This window comes from Hemicordylus capensis, chromosome 4 (assembly GCF_027244095.1).
Source record: "Hemicordylus capensis ecotype Gifberg chromosome 4, rHemCap1.1.pri, whole genome shotgun sequence".
NCBI classification, from domain to species: Eukaryota; Metazoa; Chordata; class Lepidosauria; order Squamata; family Cordylidae; genus Hemicordylus; species Hemicordylus capensis.
The window spans coordinates 239,242,597-239,267,868 of NC_069660.1; the positions used below are offsets into that span (position 1 = coordinate 239,242,597).

Below are 25,272 nucleotides of genomic sequence, written 5' to 3' on the forward strand. Positions count from 1 at the left end.
CAAGGGTGGTACCATGTTTCACACAGGAAACATCCATCTGCATTCAATGATCCGTTAGCGGCTCGTTCTATGGTACAGCTGTCCTTTGGCTTGCAGCACTGCTGAGCTGCTGCTACGATATCACAAAATGCCTCACACAAGGTGTAGAAAGAGTCTTTGTGTTGTAACTGGAAAGGGATGCAGAGAGGCATTTCTGATGAAGCCTGTGCTTCCTCAAGAGTGTCTGCATGGTTGGCATCTTTAGGGGGAAATGAACACAGTTCCATTGGAGAGTCTGTGGTATTGGTGGGGAGAAGTGCAGAGAAGTAGCCTGCTAAATTTAGATTAAACCTTTCAGCAAATATTCATAGTCTTCCATTTCTAAATTCATAATACACAGGACACACACAAAAGCAGTTACAACATTATTTCTAACTAGAGAGAGTGATGACTTCACGTTGCTCTCCTGCGGACCCTTATATTTTAACCCCCGTCTGCCAAAATAAAATAAAATAAAATAAAATAAAATAAAATAAAAAGGAGAATCATCAGCTGCTCAATACGGCTGTTGCACCAAAACATTTTTTTAAACCCTTCTTTCTTCCTGGTTACACAATCTTATTCATTTCTTGCTAAACTGTTTATAACATTCATGTCAAATCATTGTGCAGCTGCTACCCCATTCCTAATCCTTCTCATGCTTTGTCTCTTTCAAACGGGGCTACCCTTTCCAAAGCAGCTTGAACTGTGCCATTGCACTGTTTGTCTTTTTCTCTTTGCTGGCTCAAAGTTCCGAAGCTGGACAAAGAATCCACCAACACACACACTAGGCAGCTGCAAAAATGTAGCAGGTTTATTGGGGAAACAGAAGCAGTTCAATTAATTTTCAGTGCTTTTGTGGAATGTGAAGTAGGAGTTGGCTAGCAGGATTTAAAGAATGGATTATTGTACGAAATATTCCATCTCAAACACTGACAGATTTAATTTGCAACTGCTAGGGGCAAATCCAATATCCCAGGGTATGGATGAGAGGCTAAGCTATACAATGGAGATATCCACCCAGGGTTGACGTTTAGAAGGGAGGGAAAGCAACATTGTTCCCTGTGGAATCTCCACGATAAGCACTTATGGACTCCCTCCAAAACTGAATTTTCCAGTAATTTTTCAACTGCCAGGACAGTCCTATTTTATATGATGAATCTTTTGTTTGAAACCTCTCTTTAATATTGTTAAATACTCCCCACTTCCTCAACCAGTGAGAATTTTAAGGGTAGTGCTGTGCACAAAATTTCTTTGGAAGAGAGATCACTGGAAGCTTGTGGTAGCTTTTGTAACAGAGAGAGAGAGAGTGTGTGTGTATGTGTGTTTGTGTGTTTACACACACACCCCTAGTATTATTGGTACCCTAAAGCAAACACTGGCCCTTTGGAATACCCCAACATTATGTCTCCTTCTAAAATCTAAATCTTTTTTAAAAAATAGTTACATTCCAACTTCCAGCTGCTTCTGGCATCCACACATGCTCAAGTGTGATGTGTCCTGGTTGGTAGTAATTGCCAACTATTATGAGCCATTTAGAAACATCCTAGAGCTATTAGCTAAACAAAAGACTAGGGAACATATAATCTCCTCACTTGAGACCACGCAATAGCATTCTTATTGCAATACTGGCACAGCTCTCAACAAAGCAAGTTCTTAAGATCAATCATTCCAGCTCAGAACTGTTAACACAGAACAATAATTCAAACATAGCTAGATCAATGAAAAACAGTTGCTTTGTTTCTAAAAAAAGAAATTATAAGCACTCAATATAAAAGCATTTTGAACTTATCAGAGCAAAACCTCTTCTGACTCCTGCCCGAATATCACTAACTACATACAGAACGGAAAGGAAAATTAACTTAAAGCAATTGCTTTGCCCCAAGGCCATATCAAAAGAAGTATACACTTCAGTAAGGGAACATGACTAAACTAAAGATACATTTCGGTGTTGAATATTTTAACACACTAAATATCTTTAAAACTGTTTGGTGTGTCAAAAGTAACTTCTTCCTTTCTCCATGTTAAAATAATGTGACTGACATCTCTTGGACCAAGACATAACCATCCAAGGTATCAGGGAACGATTGTGCCTAAAAATCTGATCACAGTGCCTAGACTAGGATATTCAGAGGTAGATTTATTTTTTAAAAAAATCTTTATTCGTCCAAGGAAATCCAGTTTCTGTTCAAAGTATGTAATCTGTAAAGGGGATAAAGAGAAGCCCATTTACCCTCCCCATCCACAATGTCTATCACCAAGTCCAGTAATTTTATCAAGGGTCCACTGTCTGGCTCCTAAATTTTTGGGCTAGCTTCTAAAACATTTGTCAATGACTTCCACTATTTTTCTCAGAGGAGAATAAGGAACCTCACTTTTATTTGCTTTTAGCCACTGACATGTGAAGGAGAGGCTATTTCATAGTTGCTTAAGCATTATGGTCTCCCTATGTTACTCACTGCTCAATGTGGAGAGATGGCACACATTATTATTCTAATTTAAAGTAAATAAAAGTGGACATGACAAAATGAAGCATAAACAAAGGATCTAAATTAGGATCAGAGAACCTCTACTTGGCATCCTGTTTAACCAGTTTCCATTCTCCTAAAATCTTCTGGTCAGATAGCAAAAAGGTCACTCAGCCACCACCATGGTATTTTTTCAGGGATATGGAATGCAGATTCACTTGTACCTCTCAACATTATTCTTCTACTGTCTTACATCAGCTTGTTGGTGAAGACCTTGTGAAGAGCTCAATAAATGGAAGACAGGGAGTTCTTCCTCCCCACTCCTTACTGATTCCATGTAATCCAGATGTTTCTTTTGGGTCCAAAAATGGAGACAAACTATACTTTCCATGGAAGGAACTGATGAAAGAACATTCAGTTAAGCAGAAATTTGAAAGTGCAACCAGAAGCAAGGTTGCCTGAAAGTATAGGAGATGTTGCTGCTACATAGCACTGAAGGTAAAGTAGTATGGAGCAAGTTCCAGGGTAGAACTTATAGAAGCATGTTTCCAAGGCAGACTCAGTAAAAAGATTCCAGGCAAGGCCAAAGGGGACCAGCAAGCATGCAAGCAAAGAAGACCTCAGACCTTCTTTTAATGGGAGTGGACCAAGCAAGCCTCCTCTTACTTGGTACAGGTCCTCCTGGAAGTTCCTAATCTTCTACATATTATTTATTTATTGATTTGATTTGATTTGATTTTTATACCGCCCTTCCGAAATGGCTCAGGGCAGTTTACAATTAAAACAGAAATCATTAAAAACAATTAAAACAGAGATACAAATATAAATACCAGTTTAAAACATCTTAAAAAACAATTAAACTAACAAAACAATTAAAACCCTGAAAACCAGGTTAACATTAAAAGAATTAAAACTGGTTAAAAACCCTGAAAGACCAGGCCAAACAGATGGGTTTTTATTAAGCTAGTTCTACTCTATATTCATTCTGAAGAGAATCTATCTACCGGTATGTGGTTGCTAAAAGTCAACACCGACTTGACAGCGCTTAATCAATCAATCACTCTGTATTAAAAGGAGGAATTATTTAGACCTGTGTAATGTCCCTTAACAAGATGTTCTTGTGAAAAAATGTCTGAGAAGAGGGATCCAGATCTGCATCAGCACACATGAAAAAAAGAACTCCTCCACTACCCTTCCCCTCCTCAGAGAAGAGGGGAGAAGAACCACATTTCCTATGGACCCTGCCCTGTCCATCATTGTAGCTAGATAGTAGTGACCAAATAATCACCTTGATGAGGAAGCACATTCTCTTGTGTTATTACAGAATTCAGAAGTCAAACTTCATCATTACGGGTCATGGCAAACAGGAATGAAATAATGTCATTTCTTTCTCCTTATAAAACGACTCTTTTGGGGACAAAGAAACTGTGGAGTCTTTCAGTGGGACAACTATATATATAGAAAGTGTGTGTGTAAAAGTTGAAGATGGTATTTTCCCCTGAACATTCTTTGAAAGAAATCCTCTTCTGATCCCTCTAAGACTAGAAAATATTCACTTTCAGCCCAGTGTACCCAACATGGTTATTGAACCACTTTACGTCTCTGAAATAATCCTAAAGGAAATAGCATCTTTCAATTACTGTGAGTTCCCGATTATCCAGAAGCAGTTTATCTGATTTTCAGATTATCTGTGCCCTAAGGTCAGGAACTGGCTGTAAAACAAGGCGGTGGCACCCAGCCAGTTTTGAGAAGTTCCTCTTAAACACAGCTTAGTTAATACTGAGATATGGATCAGGACCATCCCCTCTTATTACTCTCCCCTTGCAATCAATCATGAGAGAGTTTGGCAATGTATTGTTGTGTTGTCATTCCTGCATATACACATTAACTATATTTGTTCATGTAAAGCATTCTGTTCATTAACTATTCTACAAAAGTGTATTATATCATCACTTCTGTAGAATAGTTGATGTAGAAAATGCTTTGCAAAGAGCTCTCACTTAATTTCCACAAAAACTCAAAGAGAATTGTACAGATTTTACCAATACGGAACTGAGACTTGTAATTCCACACAACTACGAACATAAGAACAGCCATAGGAGGATTAAAGGAGAGGCCAGGAGTGTAGCTATAATTGAGCGAAAGGGTTAAAAGAACTCGGGGGGCCCCAGCTCCATCCATCCCTATTTTCTTCATTATCTCCCTTACTCTGGGGGGCCACCAGAGAGAGGGATAAATACAGTCCCCCTCTCCCCTAGCTACGCCCCTGGGAGAGGCAGTAGAGGTAGCTGACTATGGCAGCAACCCCCCCCCCAGCGGCATTTTGAGAAAATATTTCATTGTCTGTGTGTAACCTGTTTGATTTGCAACTCACGGCGACAGGGGGGCAGCACCAGCTAGCAGCCCAATGCAATGTTGGGCAGCAGCCAGCAGGGGGCTTTGCGTTCACTTGGGCTGCTGCATGCTGCTGGGCACGAACTTCAGAAGGAACTTCTACGCTGCCTGCAGCCTGAGGGGGGCATCATGGCAACAAGTGCAGTGTGCGTGTCTATTTTTAATTTTTCTATTGTTCAATCCCAAGAGGAATTATTTTGGAAGCCATTGACAACTTCTTTTATTGTAAAAAAAGAAAAAAGTTTCTCATCCGATTTGTTCTCCAGTTTTCAACACACCGAGAGGTCTTCCTCTCCCATCCTTTTTCTGCATAGTCCTTAAAAATGGAGAGGGAGAGAGAGATCGCCAGCCCCTGGTTAGACAGACCAAATGTGTCTCCATGGTTCTCTGCCCAGCAGCAGCTCTTTAGGTGTGAAATTGCAAGTGGCCCCTGCTGCGGAGAGAAAAAGGAAGAGAGGGAAAGACAGACACGTGGGCAGTGTATTTTTGTACATTTACAAAAAGCAGAGGGATGAGAGTTGAAAGAATGGAAAGTGAAGGAGGATGGAGAGAGGGTGTGTGGGATTGTTGATGTTGAGAGAACTGGCGCTGGAGATCAACTCCCGGCTGGCCCCAGACAGCGCAGGAAGAGGAGCCAAGGAGGGGGAGGGGACACCCCCAGCATGGAGGAGAGGTGCCTGGGACAGACCGCATGGTGAAGCAAACAAACAGCTGCGCCTGGGCCACTGCCCAAGCAGGACATTGGATGGAAGAGCTCCGGCCACGGTGGTGGGGCGGTGGTGGGGCCTGGCTGGGGCATGTGGGACCAAATGCCTCAGCCTAGCCCCTCGGCCTGCCCACCCACAGCTCAGCCGCAGGCAGCTGCTGCTGCTCCAACAGGTCCAGCAAGCAGAATGCATGGATGTATTGTTGCCTGCACGCGGTGTGGCAGCGGCCAGGAGTGGGGCTGGCAAAGCGCAGCCAAGACTTCTCAGAGGCTGAGAGCAGAGGAGAGCAGTGGCTGAGGACAGGCAGCAGCAAAGCATGTGTCACCAGTCGCCATGTCTGTGAATCAGTGATGATGACTGATATATTAATTGCTGCCAGAGAGTTGGGATTGGCTTTGAGGCTGGGTGGTGGTGGGGGGGGCAAATTCCTCGCTTGCCTACTGGCAGCAAAAGGGTTAATCTGCCCCTGAGAACGGCCTTTCTGGATCAGGCCCAGGGCCTATCAAGTCCAGCATCCTGTTTCCCTACAGTGGCCCACCAGATGCCTCTGTGAAGTCCAGAGGCAAGAGATTAAGAAGAGATGAAGGTGTGCCCTCTCTCCTGCTGTTACTCTCCTGCAACTGGTATTCAGAAGCATCCTCCCTCTGAGCGTGGAGGTCACCTATAGCCATCAGGATAGGATACTCAAGGATACTATTTTAGTATCTTTTTATTCCGGTATTCAACTATTTTTGCAGTTATTATGACATGGGGCCACTGCAGAAGTAGATTGCCTGAAAGGTTTCTAAGCACTATAGAATCTTCCTTCACCATATGTCGGACAAGATAAAGGCTCATGCATATAAGCCTAGTCATTCTAGAGTCTACTGCACAGCTCACTGAGAGTTCACCATGTCAAGAGTTCATCACTGTGAAGTAGGAAATCAACAAATTGTCTAAATCTGTCCAATGAATGAAAAGCTTGCCAGGTTTTCTGTGTTGAAGTCGAGGATTATAGTCTGCCACAAGTTGGTTTTGATATCTGGTTAAAACACTTGTTTTAGACATTTGTTTTATCCCTCCCTGCTGCCACTGAGGGATAAGTTTCTGTTTTAATCCATTTCTTAATGATATTTTAAACATTTGAACCATTTACCTTTTCAGTTTAAATTGTGGTTATGTTGTTTGGATTTTGAGTTTTGTGAGCCACCTTGGACTCACAAAAAAACCCCTTTTGCGAGTTGAAAGGAAGAAAAAAAACCCCTAATAAAATAAATATAGCATCCTTGTTGCTGATGGGAGATTGCTGCAACTCTAATACATATATACAAAGAATTTCATTTTGGGCACAATTCAAAGTGCTGGCTTTGATCTTTAAAGCCCTAGAAGGTCTGGGTCAGGATAACTGAAAGATCGCCTCATTCTATATGTACGTGCCTGGCATATAAGATCATCCCTGGATGCCCAGCTTCAAATGTCCCCACCTTCATAGGTTAAGCAGATAAAGGGCCTGCTCAGTGGATAAGCCCTCACTGTGAAACTCTTTTAGGTGTCCAGGCTTGTTGGCAGCTAGAACTGCTCTGAGCAGTTTTCACTTTTAAAATATTGGTAGGGCTTTTATCTGTTGCTGATAGTTTTTACTGTTGTTGCACTGCTTCATCTTTCTCAACTACGTGGAAACCAGATTAAAATATCAGTATAGTCTAACAACGGGGGGGCGGCGGGGGGACGACACACCACTTTTACGTATTGTTTGGGCCCTATTGTTCCCCGATAATTAATTGTTTTTACAGGTGCTTTGCTGACTCATGTTGCTGTATCACTTATTTTCCCTGCCCCCACCGCCATTCTAAAGGTTTTCTTCTTACGAAAGTGAGAACATTCTTGTGTTTTCTGTCACTTGCTTTTCTACCTTGCAGGTTGTCCACAGTTGGGCTGCTAATAGATTTATTGGGATAGAAAAGTAATCAGTTGGCAAAAAGCTGAAGTTATAAACTACTCAACCAAGAACAGCTTAAAAATCCAAACTGGATAACAGCATATTGCATTTTATGGCAACATTTTGCACAATATATATTTGTGTGGCATGTGGCAGATCTATATCTCAAAGCAATATATTTACCAAATGTGTAACTGAAGGACCATCATATTCTTAGGGCTATTAAAATCTCCACAGAATTTTTTTTGGGGGGGGGGGACCCATTTAGAAATATGTATTTCTAAATACATATAGGAACTAAGGATGTTTTTGCCAAAGTCACAAAATAGATCAAACTTGTATGCCAGTCATCTTACAATAAGTTCAAAAGATCAGAATAAATTAGCTCCCTAAGGTGATAGTGGCAGGATATGACAGGAGTTGCAGTTCAACAACATTGCAGGGACACAAAGTAGGGAATCCCTGTGCTGCAATATACAAAAAATATGCAACCAAAACATGGAATTGGTTTTCATCTTCTTTCAAGTTGTACAACTGTCTTCCCTCATGGCATTTTCAAAAAAATTGTGAAGTATGTAGGCATCTAATGAGGGAAGATATTCCATGTCCAGATGTGCAAACATATTTTTATTTTTCAAAATTATTTGTACATAAAGCTAGTTTCTCTTATGCTTGGAAGCATCCCCACAGATTTCAGTGAGGAATCAACTAGGCTCAACTAACGTCTCTATATTCAATCCTCCAGACTTTATTCAGTTCTACCATAGAAAATGACTTGTCTAGCAAGCCGGAGGCTGCCAGTTCAAATCCCCACTGGTATGTTTCCTAGACTATGGGAAACACCTATATCGGGCAGCAGAGGTATAGGAAGATGCTGGAAGGCATCATCTCATACTGCATGGGAGATGGCAATGGTAAACCCCTCCTGTATTCTAGCAAAGACAACCACAGAGCTCTGTGGGCGCCAGGAGTCGACACCAACTCGATGGCACACTTTACTTTACCATAGAAAAACTGGATAAGATGTAGAACTTTCTAATGTCACAAAAGCCTACGTTATAGAAATATGTATTTGATCTAGTAAGGAAAAATTACACACAACATCACAAACAGCACCCAATTATTTATTTGACTATCAGGAGATGTGAGATTTCACCCATGATAGGAGGCTTCTAGCACCATAATACTTTCGCTCAATTATAGCTACGCCCCTGAATACATCAGATGGCCCCCCAAGTTAGAAACAGTGAGTTTCTAGATTATGAATGATACCATACAAAGAAAAACACATGGTTTTGGATAGTGATGTTCAGTTTCTCTCATTTCCGCAGTTGGAATGGGAATAGGCATATTAATAAGTTGTTTAAGCATATTCCAGATTTCTTTTACCTGTAAGGCTCTCCCTAGTTGTTTGGCTATCTATCTTAAGTTACCACTTACCTCTTTCAATCTATCCAGCTCATTCTGCAGTGCCTGCTTAGATATTTCCACTTCAATGATTTGTTGACGAAGGACTTCATTCTCATCTTCTGCTTTAACACGTTTCTCTTCCACATTCTCCAATTCATGGTGCAGCCTGACAGATACATCTTTGGCTACCTATTCAAAATAGTACAAACACATGCATAATCATAGGAACATAGGAAGCTGCCATATACTGAGTCAGACCATTGGTCTGTCTAGCTCAGTATTGTCTTCACAGACTGGCAGCGGCTTCTCCAAGGTTGCAGGCAGGAATCTCTCTCAGCCCTATCTTGGAGAAGCCAGGGAGGGAACTTGGAACCTTCTTCTCTTCCCAGAGCGGCTTCATCCCCTGAGGGGAATATCTTACAGTGTTCACACTTCTAGTCTCTCATTCATATGCAACCAGGGTGGGCAGACCATGCTTAGTCATGGTCATGCTTGCTACCACAAGACCAGCTCTCCTCTCCTTTTAATCAGCTGCATGCCTGCCCATCATTCAATGTACATTCAACACAATGTGGAATGATAAAATTTTCACTTTACACAATGGGAAATATGATCCAAATTTGCATACCAGATCTTTAAATGTATCCTTGTTTTCTAAGAAGACAGTGAGAGAGAATTCAGTGCTGGAAAGGGCACATGGAAGAGACCTCCTGGAATTGTGCCACTCAGAATGCATATAAGAAGAAATATTTGAATGTTACTTCACAGCAAAAACGTCCAGCAAGTCAAAAGCTAGTACCTCAGGCAGAAGGGTTCTAGTCTGCAACACTATATACGAGGTAAGGTAAAATGTGTCAAGTCAATTTTGACTCCTGGTGCCCACAGATCCTTGTGGTTTTCTTTGGTAGAATACAGGAAGGGTTTACCGTTGCCTCCTCCCACACAGTATGAGATTATGCCTTTCAGCATCTTCCTAGATTGCTGCTGCCCTATATAGTACCAGCGGGGATTCAAACCAGCAACCTACTGGTCAAGCATTTCCCTGCTGCGCCACTTAAGGTGACATATGAGGTAGACCTCACTATATGCAGATCTAGCATCCGCAGTTTCGCATTTCTGCTCAGGTGATTCAACCTCTGACCTCTTCATATGAAGTGGGAAGAATGGCCCATAGTGGTTAATTCCATGTATCCATGGATCAGAGGCAGCTGGAAAATGACCATGGAGGTCATTTCTGCCCACTATTTTGTGAAACAGAGCCATTTGCGGCTCATTTACTTGAAACCCCACACAAAAAATTGTGGGGAAATGCTTTAAAATGAAGAGTTTCTGACTTCTGCAGGGGCATTACTAAATCACTGGAGGCCAGCAGAGCACAGTAGGGCACTTTATTTTGCCCCTTTAAACCTTTTTCCCCCTTTGGGGGGCAATTGCCTCAATGACTCCGTATTTGTGGTTTCTGTATCTGCAGTAACTGCGGAAAACTGAACCTTCGCAAATACCAAGGCTCTCCTGTATTCAAATATGCACTCTTGCATAAAATGCAGTTCTCCCACCTGCATTCTGAAATGGCTCAGTCCCAGGACCCCTGCTGCAGGAAACCAAGAGATAAAGCAGACCAGCTCTCCAGGACAAGACCTGCTCTGGCTTCACTAAGCAGAGGTGCTGGTTTCTATGACCAACAACAGGCTTCCACTAACCTAAAGTCTGCCTGTATCAGACTCCTAGAATGAGAACTCTTATTCCTCCAATCTTCTGTGCATACACACCCGTGAAATTTCACAGGCCTAGAGAGTTAGTTCTCTAACACTCTATTGGGGACAATACAGAGCCTGCATACACATGGGACTCTTCCTTTCACTATAGCAAATGGAACTTTGTGAGCACACACAGGGCTCTTTTGCTGATTCAGATGCCATTATGCATCAATACTCCACCCACCTTTAGATCTTGCTCTAAGCTTCTGACGAGCTCCCCATCCACTTGACCCGTCTGTGCAACTTTCAAGCTTTTCTGTTCAGCTTTCCTGAGACGATACTGCAAAATGCGGCAGTTCTTGTTTGCACGATCCAGCTCTCGCCGAAGTTCCTGCAACTGGTAAACATCTTCTTCCAAGTAGCTGTCACGCATCTCTTCCATTTCAGCTCGGAGTTCATCCAGCTCATCCTGCCAAAATCCAAAACATGATCAAGTGTCAGAAGGCTGATCCTGCCTCCCACAAATACACATCAAGACATTTTGGGAGTAATCTGCCATGCACTGTTGCCATACAACCTCCATAGGAAGAGACTCGTTGAAATGACCTTGCAACCGAGGTCAACAAGCCGATACCAGATGTAAATTCAGAAATTATGGCAACAGCAATATTACCCCTTTCTGTTATATATATGCTCAATATATAACTGTAACCTCATCAAGTGAGTGCAGCCCCCTACTGACTACTCACGGAAACCCTTAATAGTAAACTAATTTGGCCATTGAGGAGATTGTGAGGAGCTCAGAGGGAGAGGACTAGATTCTGGGAAAGAAGAGCTTGTGAGGAGACTGAGATCAGAAGATCTGAAAGAGGGAAGATTCTGAGCAGTCCTGAAGCAGCAGTGAACAACAAATGAGATCAGCAGCTTTGCCTTCCTATGAAAATAAAGTGTGAAGCTTCCGAGAAAGTATTCCATAGAAAGATACTGGATTTACTTTCTGAGGAACTGGTTGGTATCTTCAGGTAAAGCAGAGTCCACCCAATACCTTTAGGGGGCTCTTCAATTTTTGGAGAAAACTGATTACTGTAACGTTCATGCTACACTCCACTAAGACAGTAATAATTGATGCGAGAAGTTGTTTAAAAGAGCTCTCAACTTTTCCAGTCCCCAGGACCTGAAGCCTATTCAGAACAGATCCAACCAGAGAGAACTCATGTTCTGTTGGGAAAGCATCTATTCAAAGAGCCTGAGTAAAATCAAGGTTCTCCTACTTGCACTAATCAATGAACCTAGTATTTCCCATCTCAGAAGTAGTAAATTCAAAGAGGGAAACTGCAAGAAAATATTAATGATTTTTAAAAATAGGACAGTAAACTGGCTGTAAAACAAGGGCCACAATGTGTACATCACCCATGCAACTAGAACAATATTTCAGTGGTGCTTCCAACTGTATCCCCACTTTCCCCACCTGTAACCAATATTTGTGGAAGAAGAAAATGTGAAGTCCAGATTCCTTTTCAAACTAGCAGACTGGGTGAGGGAGAATAATTCTAGGGTTCTAAATTAGAACGTGGTTCCTCCAGCCCACTAGCCAGCATGCTTCCCAAAGGATATTGGCACACACTCACACTGACAGACAATTTGATAAAAGAAACAGAGATGAGGATTTACTTAAAAGTAGGGAATCAAATGAGGAGGAAACAAAGGGAACCAATGCAAATATGTGTGCAGTTTGGAAGCAAATCTTGTAACATAATTGCTACCAAACAAAAAGGTATTTGTCAAAGGTATTTGTTAACCCCTGCTAACATGGCAAGGAGGCACCTTTTAATGTGGTGATTCTCTTTATTTAGCAGGGGGAGAGTAACTGGCCCTATCCACCCCAGCACAGTACCTCCAATGACTGTTGCTGGTGTCTATCTTATGTTTCTTTTTAGATTGTGAGCCCTTTGAGGACAGGGATCCATCTTATTGATTTATTATTTCTTTTTGTAAACTGCCCTGAGCCATTTTTGGAAGGGTGGTATAGAAATCAAATAAATAAATAAAATTAAATAAAGGGGAGAGGTGAGTTAATCTAGAATTAAAACTTCCTATTACCATGACATTAAATTTAAGTTGCATGCAACAAAGTTAGTTTGTCATCAGAAACAAAAACAAGTTGTACCTTCCAGTTTTCCCAATTCAAAACAATACTATCCATGCTTTCTAGGAGGTCAGATGCTAAGGCTTACAATGCAGTAAACAACTTCTAGAACAGAATAGTATTCTCTATAAATTCTGTTATTCCTGTTATTATCATCTATATATATCTGAACTACTCAAACTAAAATGTCTACATGTAGGTCTTCAGGCTCAGTGTGTAGGCCATTAACTTGCTGCATGGTGACTCCAGGGATTGTAACTATTCTATTATTAACACAGCACTATGTTTAAGTGGGGGAAACCAGCAACAGAAATCATCCATAAGAAGGGTTCTTCCATAAAGATTTCCAACAAAGCTGATATACCTTCAGTTATGAATTTTACTAGTTTAGCCTTTTAGAAAAGGCTAAAATAAAATAAAATAAAAGAACAGCAAGAGCAGACTGTGCTACAATAGGGAAGTGCACAGAATGGATTTTGTATTTTGTTTAGAACTCAAAACTCAAAACGAAATGCAAAATCCTTGAAACATTTTGCTGAAACACTCGAAAAGTTTCAAGTCCGTTTTGTGTCTTTCAAGTGTTTCAGCCATAGGAAACAATGGGGTGTTTCAAGTTCCCCATTGTTCCCCATGGGTAGCTCCTAGGGACAGCAAAGTGGGTTAGGTGGTAGGGCATGATGGTTGATATCTATCCATTTTTAACCTTTCCCCCAAACCCCAATAGGATCCTATGGGGGAGAGGTTAACAATTTGTTTAAAATCACCCACTTCCCATTTCTTTTGTGGGTTGGGTGGTAGATATCACCCATCATGCCCTACCACCTGACTCACTTTGGAGTCCCTAGGAGCTATTCCTGGGGTATTTTGAATTCCCCATTGTTCCCTATGACCGGAACAAGCAGAGTACACCATCTCGCAATCAAATTTTGCAAGCAGAGTGCACAATTTTGCGTTACCCAAGACTGAGCCACCTACGTGATTATTTGGTTCTGAAGGATGAAAGCCAAATGAACTGCACTGTGCATGCCTGGCGGCAGCCGTGCCCCACTCTTCAACCCTCACAAACCCACTCTGACTCCATGCAGAGACTGCTGTCCATGGAGGTAACTGCAGAGGAGGGTGCGGTGGACAGTCTTGGGAAAAAACACTGCATAAGCACACAGTAGAAGGGAATCTGTACCTCCTGACACAGAATACACATCCCAACGACGCAAAATCCACAGCCAGCCACAGTGTCTGTGCTGCAGTAACATCATTGGCACAAGTTGCTCTCACACACAATTCTGACTCCTTACTTCAGTATTGCCACAGCACAGCAGCACTCTTAGCAGCAGCAAGCATAGTCATACACTGAACTACAGCAACACCTCCAGCCACATTTTGACTGAGTACCTTGCAATGCAGAATACAGAGCAGACCAGAGCAGTGAGTGAAAGCACAAGTTAGTCTCAAGGCCAGTCAAGTTAGTCTCAAGGCCAGTCACAGAGCTCATCTCACAGCAACAACCAATCAAAAATTTTGAATGTGAGTTGAGCTCTGTGACTGGCCTTGAGACTAACTTGTACAAACACAGAGCTGCCACTGTCCATTTCTCACCACAACACTATCTCACAAACAAAACAAAACCACAGGTCACTCAAGTTCTGCCTTTGTCAATCTGAGATCCAGCAAACCAGATAGTTATAGCAGCAAGAACACAGCAAGCAAAACAAGCAAACAAATTAAACCTTCCTTACTTCCATCCTGTCTGCCACAGAGAGACAAGAGGGAAGAGCAGCCATGGTCTGATGGACCAATAGTCTGACAAGAAACAAAGCTTCTATACTCTTACCATGAGAAGAACTCTTTCCCTCACTTCTTCTCCAGCATACATCCCTGCCTGCCTTTGTCTGGATAACACTACGGCCTAAGATTGGTTCTGGGCCCCAGCTGAAAACCTGACACATGGGTTGGGTGCACCAGTCCATCATCTCATCATTGGCCATGGTGTTAGTATATGTTTGTGTGTCAGCAGCACTAATGGGCAGACTGTGACATATCTGGTTTTGGGTTTGGCCAGGGTGGGGCAAAGTGCTAGTGGTATTGTAGTGGGTGGAGGTGATCGCGAGTCACTCATCCTCCATGGCCAGCTCTGGATAGCCCAGCAGTGGAGAAGAAGAAGAAGACCAGCTGCTCCACCAAGCCAGCATCCAAGTGCACATATGGCCAGACTTGGCGATGTGTTGCCCAAAATTGGATCGGCTTCATCTCCCTGCCTGTTGCTGGCTCCTGCAGGTACTGCAGAACACACTGCTCAACACTGCTGCTGGGCTTGGTGGGCTTCTCGGTGAACCACCAGGTGGAACATGTAGGCAGGACTATTGGCTCACATGGTCCTGCCAGGGACACCACATTGCTGGACTGAGAAGCAGTGGTGATACTGCTGCTAGGGATGTACTGCACAGGGATGTACTGCTAGGGATGTACTGTACTGCTGCTAGGGATGTACTGCTAGGGATGTACTGCTGCTAGGGATGTACTCCAGCACCCTCCTAGTGGTTGTGCCCCCCAACCTCCTCCCTTTAACTCATCTAACTTCTTCAACCAGGAGGTCCCACCTCCTGGTCAGGGGTGACCACTCTGCCCTTTATCCTTGAGTCACATAGGCAATACAAAATATGAGTTGACAATGCACCCAACGATCTCCTGAGCCACTCTAGTCCTCAGCCAACCTGCCAAGCTGATTTCTTCCTCAGTGGTCAGTGTGGATGGAGCTCATCCATTTGTCTCTGAGAAGAGCAGTAGGCAAAACCTGGCTCAGAGCTGCTGTCTTGGCCCACAAACTGTTCTTGGCAATGAAGAATGCTTGAGTGCCAAGACAACCTTGGAAATGACCACCCATTCCTGGCTGGATAGGCCATACACTTCCAAGCCACACACTTGCTGGGACATGGATGGATGGCAGGTACTGCAGGAGCAAGAGAAAGGTGGAGTTCCACTGGGTCTGAACATCCTAAAGGATCAGGTGTTCAGGGAGGCCAAGCTCAAGCTGCCTCTCCTGGGGCATACACCTACCCTTTATGCTCCCATGTAAGGGAGCTGCTATCTTGAGGCACCTGTCCATAAGAGCAGCCATGACAGGAGCAGACTGGTGCCCAGTGCCTTCAGCGGGGATGTCTCACCTTGCCGCAGCCACAGATGGGCCAGGCACATACCGCACAACCAGGTTCAGAATGTGTGCCACACAATGGATAGACACGAACTATCTGCTCTGCTGCCCTCATTATGTTTGCAGCATTGTCTGCTACCATGAACCTCCAGCGAAGCTTTGGCTTCCCAGACACATCCGTCCACCTGGTGATCCATGGTCACTAACAGTTCATCTGCCGTGTGGTTAGTGTCCAGCACTTGTGCTTTGCAGCATGGGAGGGGCTGGCCACACCATTCATGGCAGATGTTCCCTTACTCTCCTGCCCCCACCTGTGCACCGTGAGGAACAGGAAAGCAGCATGCCTCTCACTGCAGCTGGTCAACAGATCTGTAGTGAAGTGCAAGCTGGTGTCAGGTGCTGCTGTATGCAGCAGCCCCAACATGATCTCCCTTCATGCCATGTACATGGAGGGCACCACCTGCCGGCTGAATGGTGAAGGGACATGGCGGGGGGGGGAATAGGATCAGCTGGCGAAAGTTGGCATTCTCCACCAACTGGAATGGTTGGTCATCCAAAGCAATCATCTCCCCAGTGGCCTGAGTGATGATGATATGAGGCTCTGGGTATGATATGAGATATGAGATCACTGGCCCATTGACTGTACCTACCATGCAGGCAACTTCTCCTCCTTGAGAGCAGGAGCAGATGTAGGTGCCTTGCTCCGACAACCATTTGAGGGCACACCAGGCATATTGCTTGACAGGGAGCATAATCCAAACCTCCGGGGCAGTCACAGAGAAGGTCCAGTCCTGAGTCGCCACCAAACAAGCCAGGAGCACTCTTAACCAGACCTCCCCAAATGATCTTCCTAGGCAGCAGCAGTCAAGACAAAGAAGGTGCTTTCTTAAGTACCCTGGGCCAAAGCTGTTAAGAGCTTTATAGGTAATAACCAGCACTTTGTATTTCATTCAAAAACATAGTGGCAGCCAGTGCAATTCTTTTAAAATTGGTGTTGTATGGTCCCTTCAGGTTGTCTTAGAAACCAGTCTGCTGCAGCTTTTTGTACCAATTGTAGTTTCTGGACTATGTACAAAGGCAGTCTCATGTAGAGTGCATTATATTAATCAAGCATGGGGGTTACAAGCATATGCACCACTGTTTTAAGGACATTTCCCTCCAGTGTAGCTAAGGTATCAGCTGAAGCTGATAAAAAGCGCTCCTGGACACTGCCTCAACCTGAAAATCAAGAGAGTGTTTTGGATTCAGGACCAGGAGCTCTCTCTGGCTACATACAGGCACAGTTATCCAGTTTAGTGAAGGGAGAGTCTCATGGGACACATGCTTTGAAGAGACACAATTTCTGACATGTACTATACAGAGCAATGGCTCTCTGCCAGGGTATAAATATGGATAGTGTGGAATGGTATCTTTATGTCTCCATTTACTGAGAATGGATAATTTCCATCCCACAATGTCAGCACTCAAACACTGTAGTCCTTGTGGACAATGCACTTATGTCTGCGGGTTTCTTGACCCCACTTTTCTGAGTTTTTCTATGTCTCTTTTAATGAAAGTCGAACCTCAAGATGCTTCAATTAGGAGCTTCTGTTTCTAAGGAACCCTGTACCCCTCCACTCTCTCTACCCATTATGACACCATATTCCAGAAGTCTGGAGGAACAGCTTGCATGTGCCCCCAATAGAGAGAGTTGGGGCAGGAAAGGGGAAAAACAGTCCTTTCTGTCTTGACAGCATTTGTGAGATGACCAAGGAGGCTATGCATGACGAACTCTCTTGCAAGCCAGTGAAACACTGTCTTGATGCCAAACATCTCCCTTGTGCGTGGCTACAGTTTTAGATTTCTACAGTAACTCAAATGAAGATTGGCTTTAAACCTTTAAATACAAGAGGAATCATTAGCTTGGCAGGAGGTACATGTGGTTGCTCAGCATTACTGCAAATAAACAGAAAATGAAATTAGGTCATTTTTATTTGTGTTCTTACAGTAGGTATCTAATTTGGGGAACCTATGTTTGGAAATGTAATTCACAACCTTTTCTACTCACAAACATAGCACTAAGTGTGGAGTCTATGACACCAAGACCACCAAAAGCCACAAGAAAACAAAAGCCATCCTCCCGGTAAATACAGCCCAGTACTACACAGGTACCCAGAAGTAAGGCCCATTGAGTTCAATGGGGATTATTCTCAGGTTAGGTCTGCACAGGATTGCTGTCTTACTGGATACTCAACATATTTAATCAGAATTTAAATCCCACTGAGCTCAGTGAAGCTTACTTCATAGCAAATGTGCATTAGATTGTTGCCTTACTCCCTTTGAAGCCTAGCGGAGGAAAGGACTACAGTCGAAATGCTCAACACTTTGGAACAATCCACCAGACGTTGTGCTGCTACACAGCTGCTATTCTGTTTTATTGGTCTTGGGTTGAGCTGCCCTTCAAGCACTTTTGAAATGAATGGAAGTCACAGAGTGCCAGTGCTCGGGGGATTCTTTGCTGTTTCCCTGATAAGCCTACTGAACCAAGTCCTATTCAAAGGAATTGTGGGGAGAGTGGAAGCAATGAGGCAATATAGCCTTAGTTTTGTCTTTAATAATGGTTAAACTACAGAGAATTAAACTGATTTCTTGCTTAAAATCAAAACCATCTCAAGATCTGCTTCTCCAAAACACAAACTATTGTCACATACTGATGCATAAATTGCTCTCCTGCTTTATTTTATGAACTTGTTCCTTATAAAATTCATGGTACTTATGTCAAACCAAGTGTAAGAATTAATGAAAATTTAAATCCAGTCTGTAGTGGGTAGCATTCCCTCAGCAAGCATTGGTCTTTTGTTGAAAATTCTTTCTGTGAATGAAAGAAGCTTCCAGTGACAAAACACCACTCTGCTGAAAGTCTGAATGCCAGCTACTGTAAATAAACATGAGGTGGAAAATCAAGTGTAGAAGTTCTAATTTTGATCAATATGAAGCTTTCAGAAATGCATGAGTGGAACTTTGTTGAAATCTAAGATTCTTTTGCTGCTGAAGGTATTCTTCATCCCTGTTACGTAACCCACCTCAGTAAGTTAGGACATGGGGTGGCTTTAACCAAAGACTAGGGATGACACCCAGACTAAATTACTCATGAGTAATGCTTCTGAAATCAATTGAAGTTGCCTATTACTAACTTGTACAATTTATTTCAACAGGACTACTTACTTATTACATTTATATACTGCCTTATCCAAAGGCTCTGGGTGGTGTACAGCATTATGCACAGCACATACTTATGAGTAAATTAGTCTGCATGTCAACCAATTGACATCATTATATGAGCATTATATAATGTTTCAGAAATAATCCTTCAGCTCCATAAACTATTTTAATTATTTCAGTCCATTTGGAAAATCGTAAAATAAGCAACAGATGTTGATATTCTCCACAGGTGGACATCATATCATGATGGGAACTAAAAAAGTTTAAAAGCATGATTACAAATGCATTTATTTATTTTGGACCTGTGATTTAGCATACTTTACACAGTCTCTCAGGAGTTAAACACTTAAAACTAATACAAACCATCAGAGTTATTAGAATGTCAATGCGTTTTCACTTTGCCCACAGTTTTAAACAGTTGAAGTATCATCTGGCCAGTGAAACATTAATATGATCTATTGAGAGCTAACGACGGAAATCATTGTCTGTCACATTATACAAATAATCCACTCTGCTTCCCCTGGACAATGCCATGTTTCAGCAGAGCCACAGCTGTGGCTAAGGAGACCCACACACCCACAGCCATTGTTTAGTGAAGTGATCTTGCACTCTAGCAGCTGACTGCCCAGTATCTGCAAATGACCCATATTGCTTTGATGCCTATGGTTAGATTTAATCTCTTCTTCTTGGTGCCTAATACATTTTCAATGCAAGAAGAAGGCATCCCCACCCCCAAAAGGTAAAGAATGACTTTTGCTTTGCTAACCTTAGCAAAGCAGAGGTTATTCTTTACCTTTTGGGTGGTGCGGGGGAGGGGGGGATGCCACCCGCTTGCACCTGATATGTTAGTCACAGGGAAGAAGAGATCTAACCTTAGGCATCAAAATAATGTAGGGCAGTTGAAGTGTCCTTAAACAAAAGATATTCACTCCCATCATTTCTGGTCAATGCTGCCCTACAGAAATTCTAGTGTTACACTTGTTTTATAACTGGTATAGGGAATCATTATCTTTTCCCATGTAAACTGCTTTGAGAACTTCTTTTGTTGAAAAAATTATATATTTGTAATAAAAAATGAATTTCCCTATTGCAACTTTCTATTTTACAAAAGTGTGTGTAAACTGGAATTTGTGAATACTAATAACTTGCCAGTGGTTCAGTGCTAATGTTAATGCCTCAAGAAGCAATCCGACAATGTAAAGCAACTTATAGTTCAACATTTTTATTCAGAAGTCCTCATAAATTGTAGTCTTAAACATAAAATAGATAGGGAAAAATAAATCCTTGTAACGTATTTCTGTTTTACTGTTTGATCCTCTTTAGAATACTACACTGTATTCTGAAGAAATATATATATTTATTTTATATATATATATATATATATATATATATATATATATATATATATATATATATATATACTGTCATATATTACTGGGTAGGATCCAGAAGTTAGTCATAATGAAGTTTCATTGAAATTAATACTGCTTAAGTTATTCGAGACTAACTTGCCTCATTTATTTCTATGGTCTGGTATTAACTCAGTTTTGGATCCTGCCCACTGTTTATTATTATGTCGTTAAGTGCTGATGCATTTGAACTGCTACTTTAATTGTTACTAGTCTGAAGAAAATTTCTAATTATTGCTGTTATTAGCAAATAGTACCTAGCAGTTTGCTCTAAACAGATGATAATCAGTTTCAGACAGAGCTCAAGCAGGAATCAGTGGGTCAGTTCATAACACCTAGCTATGGCTGGACATTATATGAATGAAATACAAACACTTCCACCTCCTCTCACATGCTCGGATTTTGTCCTTGACTTTCTCTTTCATGGCAAACCACAGTTTGCCATTACAACTCAACTAGGGAAACCATACTTTACCCATCATTCAGAAACAGAATTCACAATTTGACCAGAGGCTCATTCAAGTAACATCAACTCACAGTTAGGATTTATAGTAAACCAAGTCTAGGTCTGTGGTTTCTTTAGGTTGTACTTTAAAAAACAACCACCCTTTTTTGCAGGGCCTCTTGATACAATCGAGAACCAGGTGAACTAACCTGGTGCACTCCCGATTTTCGCTCATCTGTTAACTCACCCAGAAACTATCATTTGCTGCAGTAGTTGGTGTGGGTTAGCTGAGATTTTTGATCTAGGATCAGATCAGAGCTAGCTAGGTAGAGCTTCCCATGCAGTACACGATTGTTTCTGGATGAGTTAACTGGGATTTCCACTAGCAGGTGAGCAAAAAATCAGGAGCATGAGAGGCAAGTTATCCTGAATAAGCGTTAGGTTAGCCCAGTCCTCAGTTCCCAGCCCACAGTTATTTTTTAATCTTCAAGAATAAAAAGGTTTCTAAACTTGTGGAAAGTGGAAGAGGCGCATATAAAGGCATTAAAGCAAAAAAATAAATAAACAAGTCTGCAAGCCTAAGCACACATTTAATAAGTCTCATTGGACTCAGTGGCATTTACTTCTGAGCAAATATGCACAGGATTGTGCTGTAAGTGACTGACAACTTGATCCAATGGGGCTCCCAAATAAATATGCATAGGTTTTCATACATAATTCTTTAGATTTTTTAATGTTTTATTGCGAGTTCTCACAATAGACGCTGTTTTATATGTATTGACAAAGTTTGGCTTCAGTGAGACATAGCTATAAGTAAGCTTAACTACACCAATATCCAGTGTTAGTAGCAATGCTTTTCTGCCGGCTCCCAGGAGCTCCCTCGTTTGTGTTTGAGTCTTCAGGCTTGGAGATCACACTCTTGACATGATCAGGAGCCTCACAGCATTGTGAGCTCTCCATTTATGGCACATGGGGTCATCACAGCTACGGATGCTGGGAGCTGTAGTCAACAACATCTGGGGTTCCCTGTTAGAAAGAATGCTGGTCCAGTCATTTCCTGGGTCCACAACTTCGCACAAATTTAAATCTGACATGAAACTGTCCTTTCTGAGCTAATTTTCACCATGTAAGCCTGAACACAGATTTAGGGGTGTTCACCAATCACTCTGGGGCAATTTCATTAACATCAGAGTGTAAAAACAAAATTATAAACTGTTTTAAAAATACTTTAGACAGAGCAAAAGCTTGTCAACACCGTAGTAAAGCAGAAAAGTGTTTTGAAAGTAGAAATAAAAGATAAATCTGTCATTAATTTTTTTATTCTATTTGTAGTTAAAATTTATAGATGGAAGTGAGATTGGTAAATACACTTCTACTTGAGCATTACTCAAATCAACTGACCAACTAGAGGTACTGGGCTTGGATCTTTTCTCTGGCCACAAGATTTGATGGCTATTTGTCCTTAAAGAAAGACTGTAGTTGCTTCTTCAGGACAGATTAGAATCACTCATATGAAGTGTGCGAAAATGTGGAGAGAATGCACATGAAAATGGAGAATTGAGAGCCAATTGAGTTCATGATGGCAGAAGGAGCTATAAATGGGGTGACAAATAGCGTGTAGCATTTAGAGTAAGATGTGCATAAATGGAATGCTTTCACTCCCACACAGGGGGAGGAGCGATTTTTGTTCATCCCCCGCTTTCCTATGCAGCTCCTTGTGGTCCCTGGAAATTTGTTTCCAAGCACCCAGCAACCCTCAGGGACATATTTTTGGCAGACATAGGGGGCTGCAAAAAGAAAGGGGAATTGATGCAAGTTGTTCCCCCTCACTGCAGGAGCTGAACTGTTCAGCATGTGCATGTCTTACGCTGCATACTACCTATTTCTGGGGGACCCTGAATAAGTCAAGCATATTTGGTGGTGAACAGAAACAATGCACCTAGGAAATATTGATCCAGTGCATCATATCATAGTTAAAGTATTCACCATTCATAATGTAATGTACAAGTCCAATGGCTTTCTGTGAATTAGGAAAACATGACAATACCAAGCTGACATCCAGACTAACATGTCACATACCAAATAATGTTTAGTGCACATAAGGGAGGGGAACTTTTCACCAATCCCCCTTTCTTTCTGTAGGCCTCTATGCCTCCCAAACAAATGTGCCCAAGGGTCTTCCAACCCTTAGGGACATATTTTTGGGAGGCACAGGGAGCTGCAGAAGGAGGGAAATCAGCAAAAAGCCTCTCTTCTCCGACTGTACATGCAAAATATTCAGCATGCACAACATTCGTCTGGATGGCAAACATGGTGTTTTTGGTCAGCAACAGCCTAGACAGTTCCTATCTGGTTAGCTTCACAGCAGTGTGATCCTAGAACATGAGTGTGGGAAGTGATGACAAGCAAACAAACCTTGTTTGTTGAATGGCATCCAGGGTCTTACATGGAATGTTCAAAGGCCCTGAACAGCCACCTAATGGCACAGTGGGGAAGGAAATTGTCTAGGGAGCAAGAGGTCGTCAGTTCAAATCCCAACTGGTATGTTTCCCAGACTATGGGAAACATCTATATTGGGCAGTAGCAATATAGGAAGATGCTGAAAGGCATCATCTCAGATGGCAATGGTAAACCCCTCCTGCAGCCTACCAAAGAAAACCACATGGCTCTGTGGGTACCAGGAGTCGACACTGACTTGACAGCACAACTTTACCTTTACTACCCCATGAAATATATGTGTTGTATAATTGAGGGCTGTTGCTGGATGATGGTGTAACATGTCCCAGGCTCAGAGGTACACTTAAGAAAGGGGGAGAAAGTTGCACTGGCAAAGACAGCTAGGCTGCCATTTTGTGTAGACATAATGCGGGGAGCAACAGTTTTTCACATGACCACCTTCAAAGCAGGGGTATGTGGCAGTGTTCCCTCTAACAGGGATTCCCAGATACTGTTGACTACAACTCCCAGAATCCCCAAATGCAATGGCATTTGCTTGGGGATTATGAGATTTGTAGTCAACAACATCTGGGAATCCCTGTTAGAGGGAACACCAGTAAGTGGATAGAATTTTTATTCCCACCTCGCAAAATGTGCATGGAGATAAGGAGATGAACCCTCCCTCTTCTGCCACACCTTTGTTATCTGCACTCCATCACTTTAAGCTATTTTCTTCCATCTCTATCCAAATGAGTCAGGCTGGAGAGAAAAAGTGCCTGAAATGAAGGGAAGTGGGGGTCCGGGGAGGGTTCAGCTCTCCTCATCTGCTTACAATTTTGATGTAAAAATCTGACACCAACTCGCCCTCAGATATGAAAGGGCAGACATGTGAACAAACAAGCTTGGTGCATCCTTCCTCTTGACTAGTGTGGCACTAAACTAATTCAACCTTGTAAAACAGTCCATAGCCCAGACTGATGCCCAAGACTACTGCCACATGCTGCCTTAAGAGGACACTACTTTTTCCCTCAAGGTTTACTCATGTTTAATCCTCTCTTTTGGTCCAGTTCTTCTCTTCTCTCTCTGTTGGCAAAATTCCCATGAACTCTGTAAGAGTAAAGGCTACACACTGACGTTTTTGTTAACCTAAAGGATAAACACTATATTCATAAGAAAGCGAGTCAAATGGCATAGTATCTGTGGTTACTCAATCAGCTCAGTTTCTTTTATTTATAGATCTTTCTGAATATAGCCTTACTGCTGTGCCAAAAAAGATCATATTGTAAATACAAATCCTGTAAAAGTTCCAACCCATAAAATCACTCAGTAGCATTTTGAACAGTGACTTGTAAATATGGATGACTAAGATAAGAAAAACTGTATTTCAAGCTTGGCCAACAATGTTATAACAACCATCGTTATCATGCTGTTCTTGATATTACAGGTCTGCCTAACATTCTCAACTACTAATGGGCTTTGCCCACATATATAAACAATAAAGGACAGTGAACATCATTATTTCCACTTCAAATCAAGGGTGGGGAGGAGGAAAAGATTTTATTGTAACTGGTTAAACCAAGTTTCCATGACTTATTCTTATGAGTTCATGAAGAATGAAAGCTTCAACCCCCTTGCCATTTTTCTCTTTTTGCCAAGGCTACAAATGTAAATACTCTGGGAGAAGAATGTTACCCATACAATGATCTTGCTATCATTGTGCTTTCTCCCAGGAGTCCCTGAGTGCTGAGCTACAGCACTCACTTCTTGGCTCTCAGTGTCTTTGTTTGCAGCTCTCTGTCACTTCAACCCCATCCCCGCATTCCTCTGACTCTTCAACAGCACTAATGAGGCTCATTTAAGTCAGCCCTGCTGCAT

General features: G+C 42.2%; 1 protein-coding gene across 1 annotated transcript in view; it reads right to left on the reverse strand.

The window, feature by feature from the left end:
* MTCL1 (microtubule crosslinking factor 1) overlaps positions 1–25,272 on the reverse strand; it is a 155,371-nt gene that overhangs the window by 124,549 nt on the left and 5,550 nt on the right. The window contains 2 exon segments of the mRNA XM_053247105.1: positions 8,946–9,104; positions 10,857–11,081. Of these exon segments, the coding sequence (XP_053103080.1) occupies positions 8,946–9,104; positions 10,857–11,081 (384 nt within the window).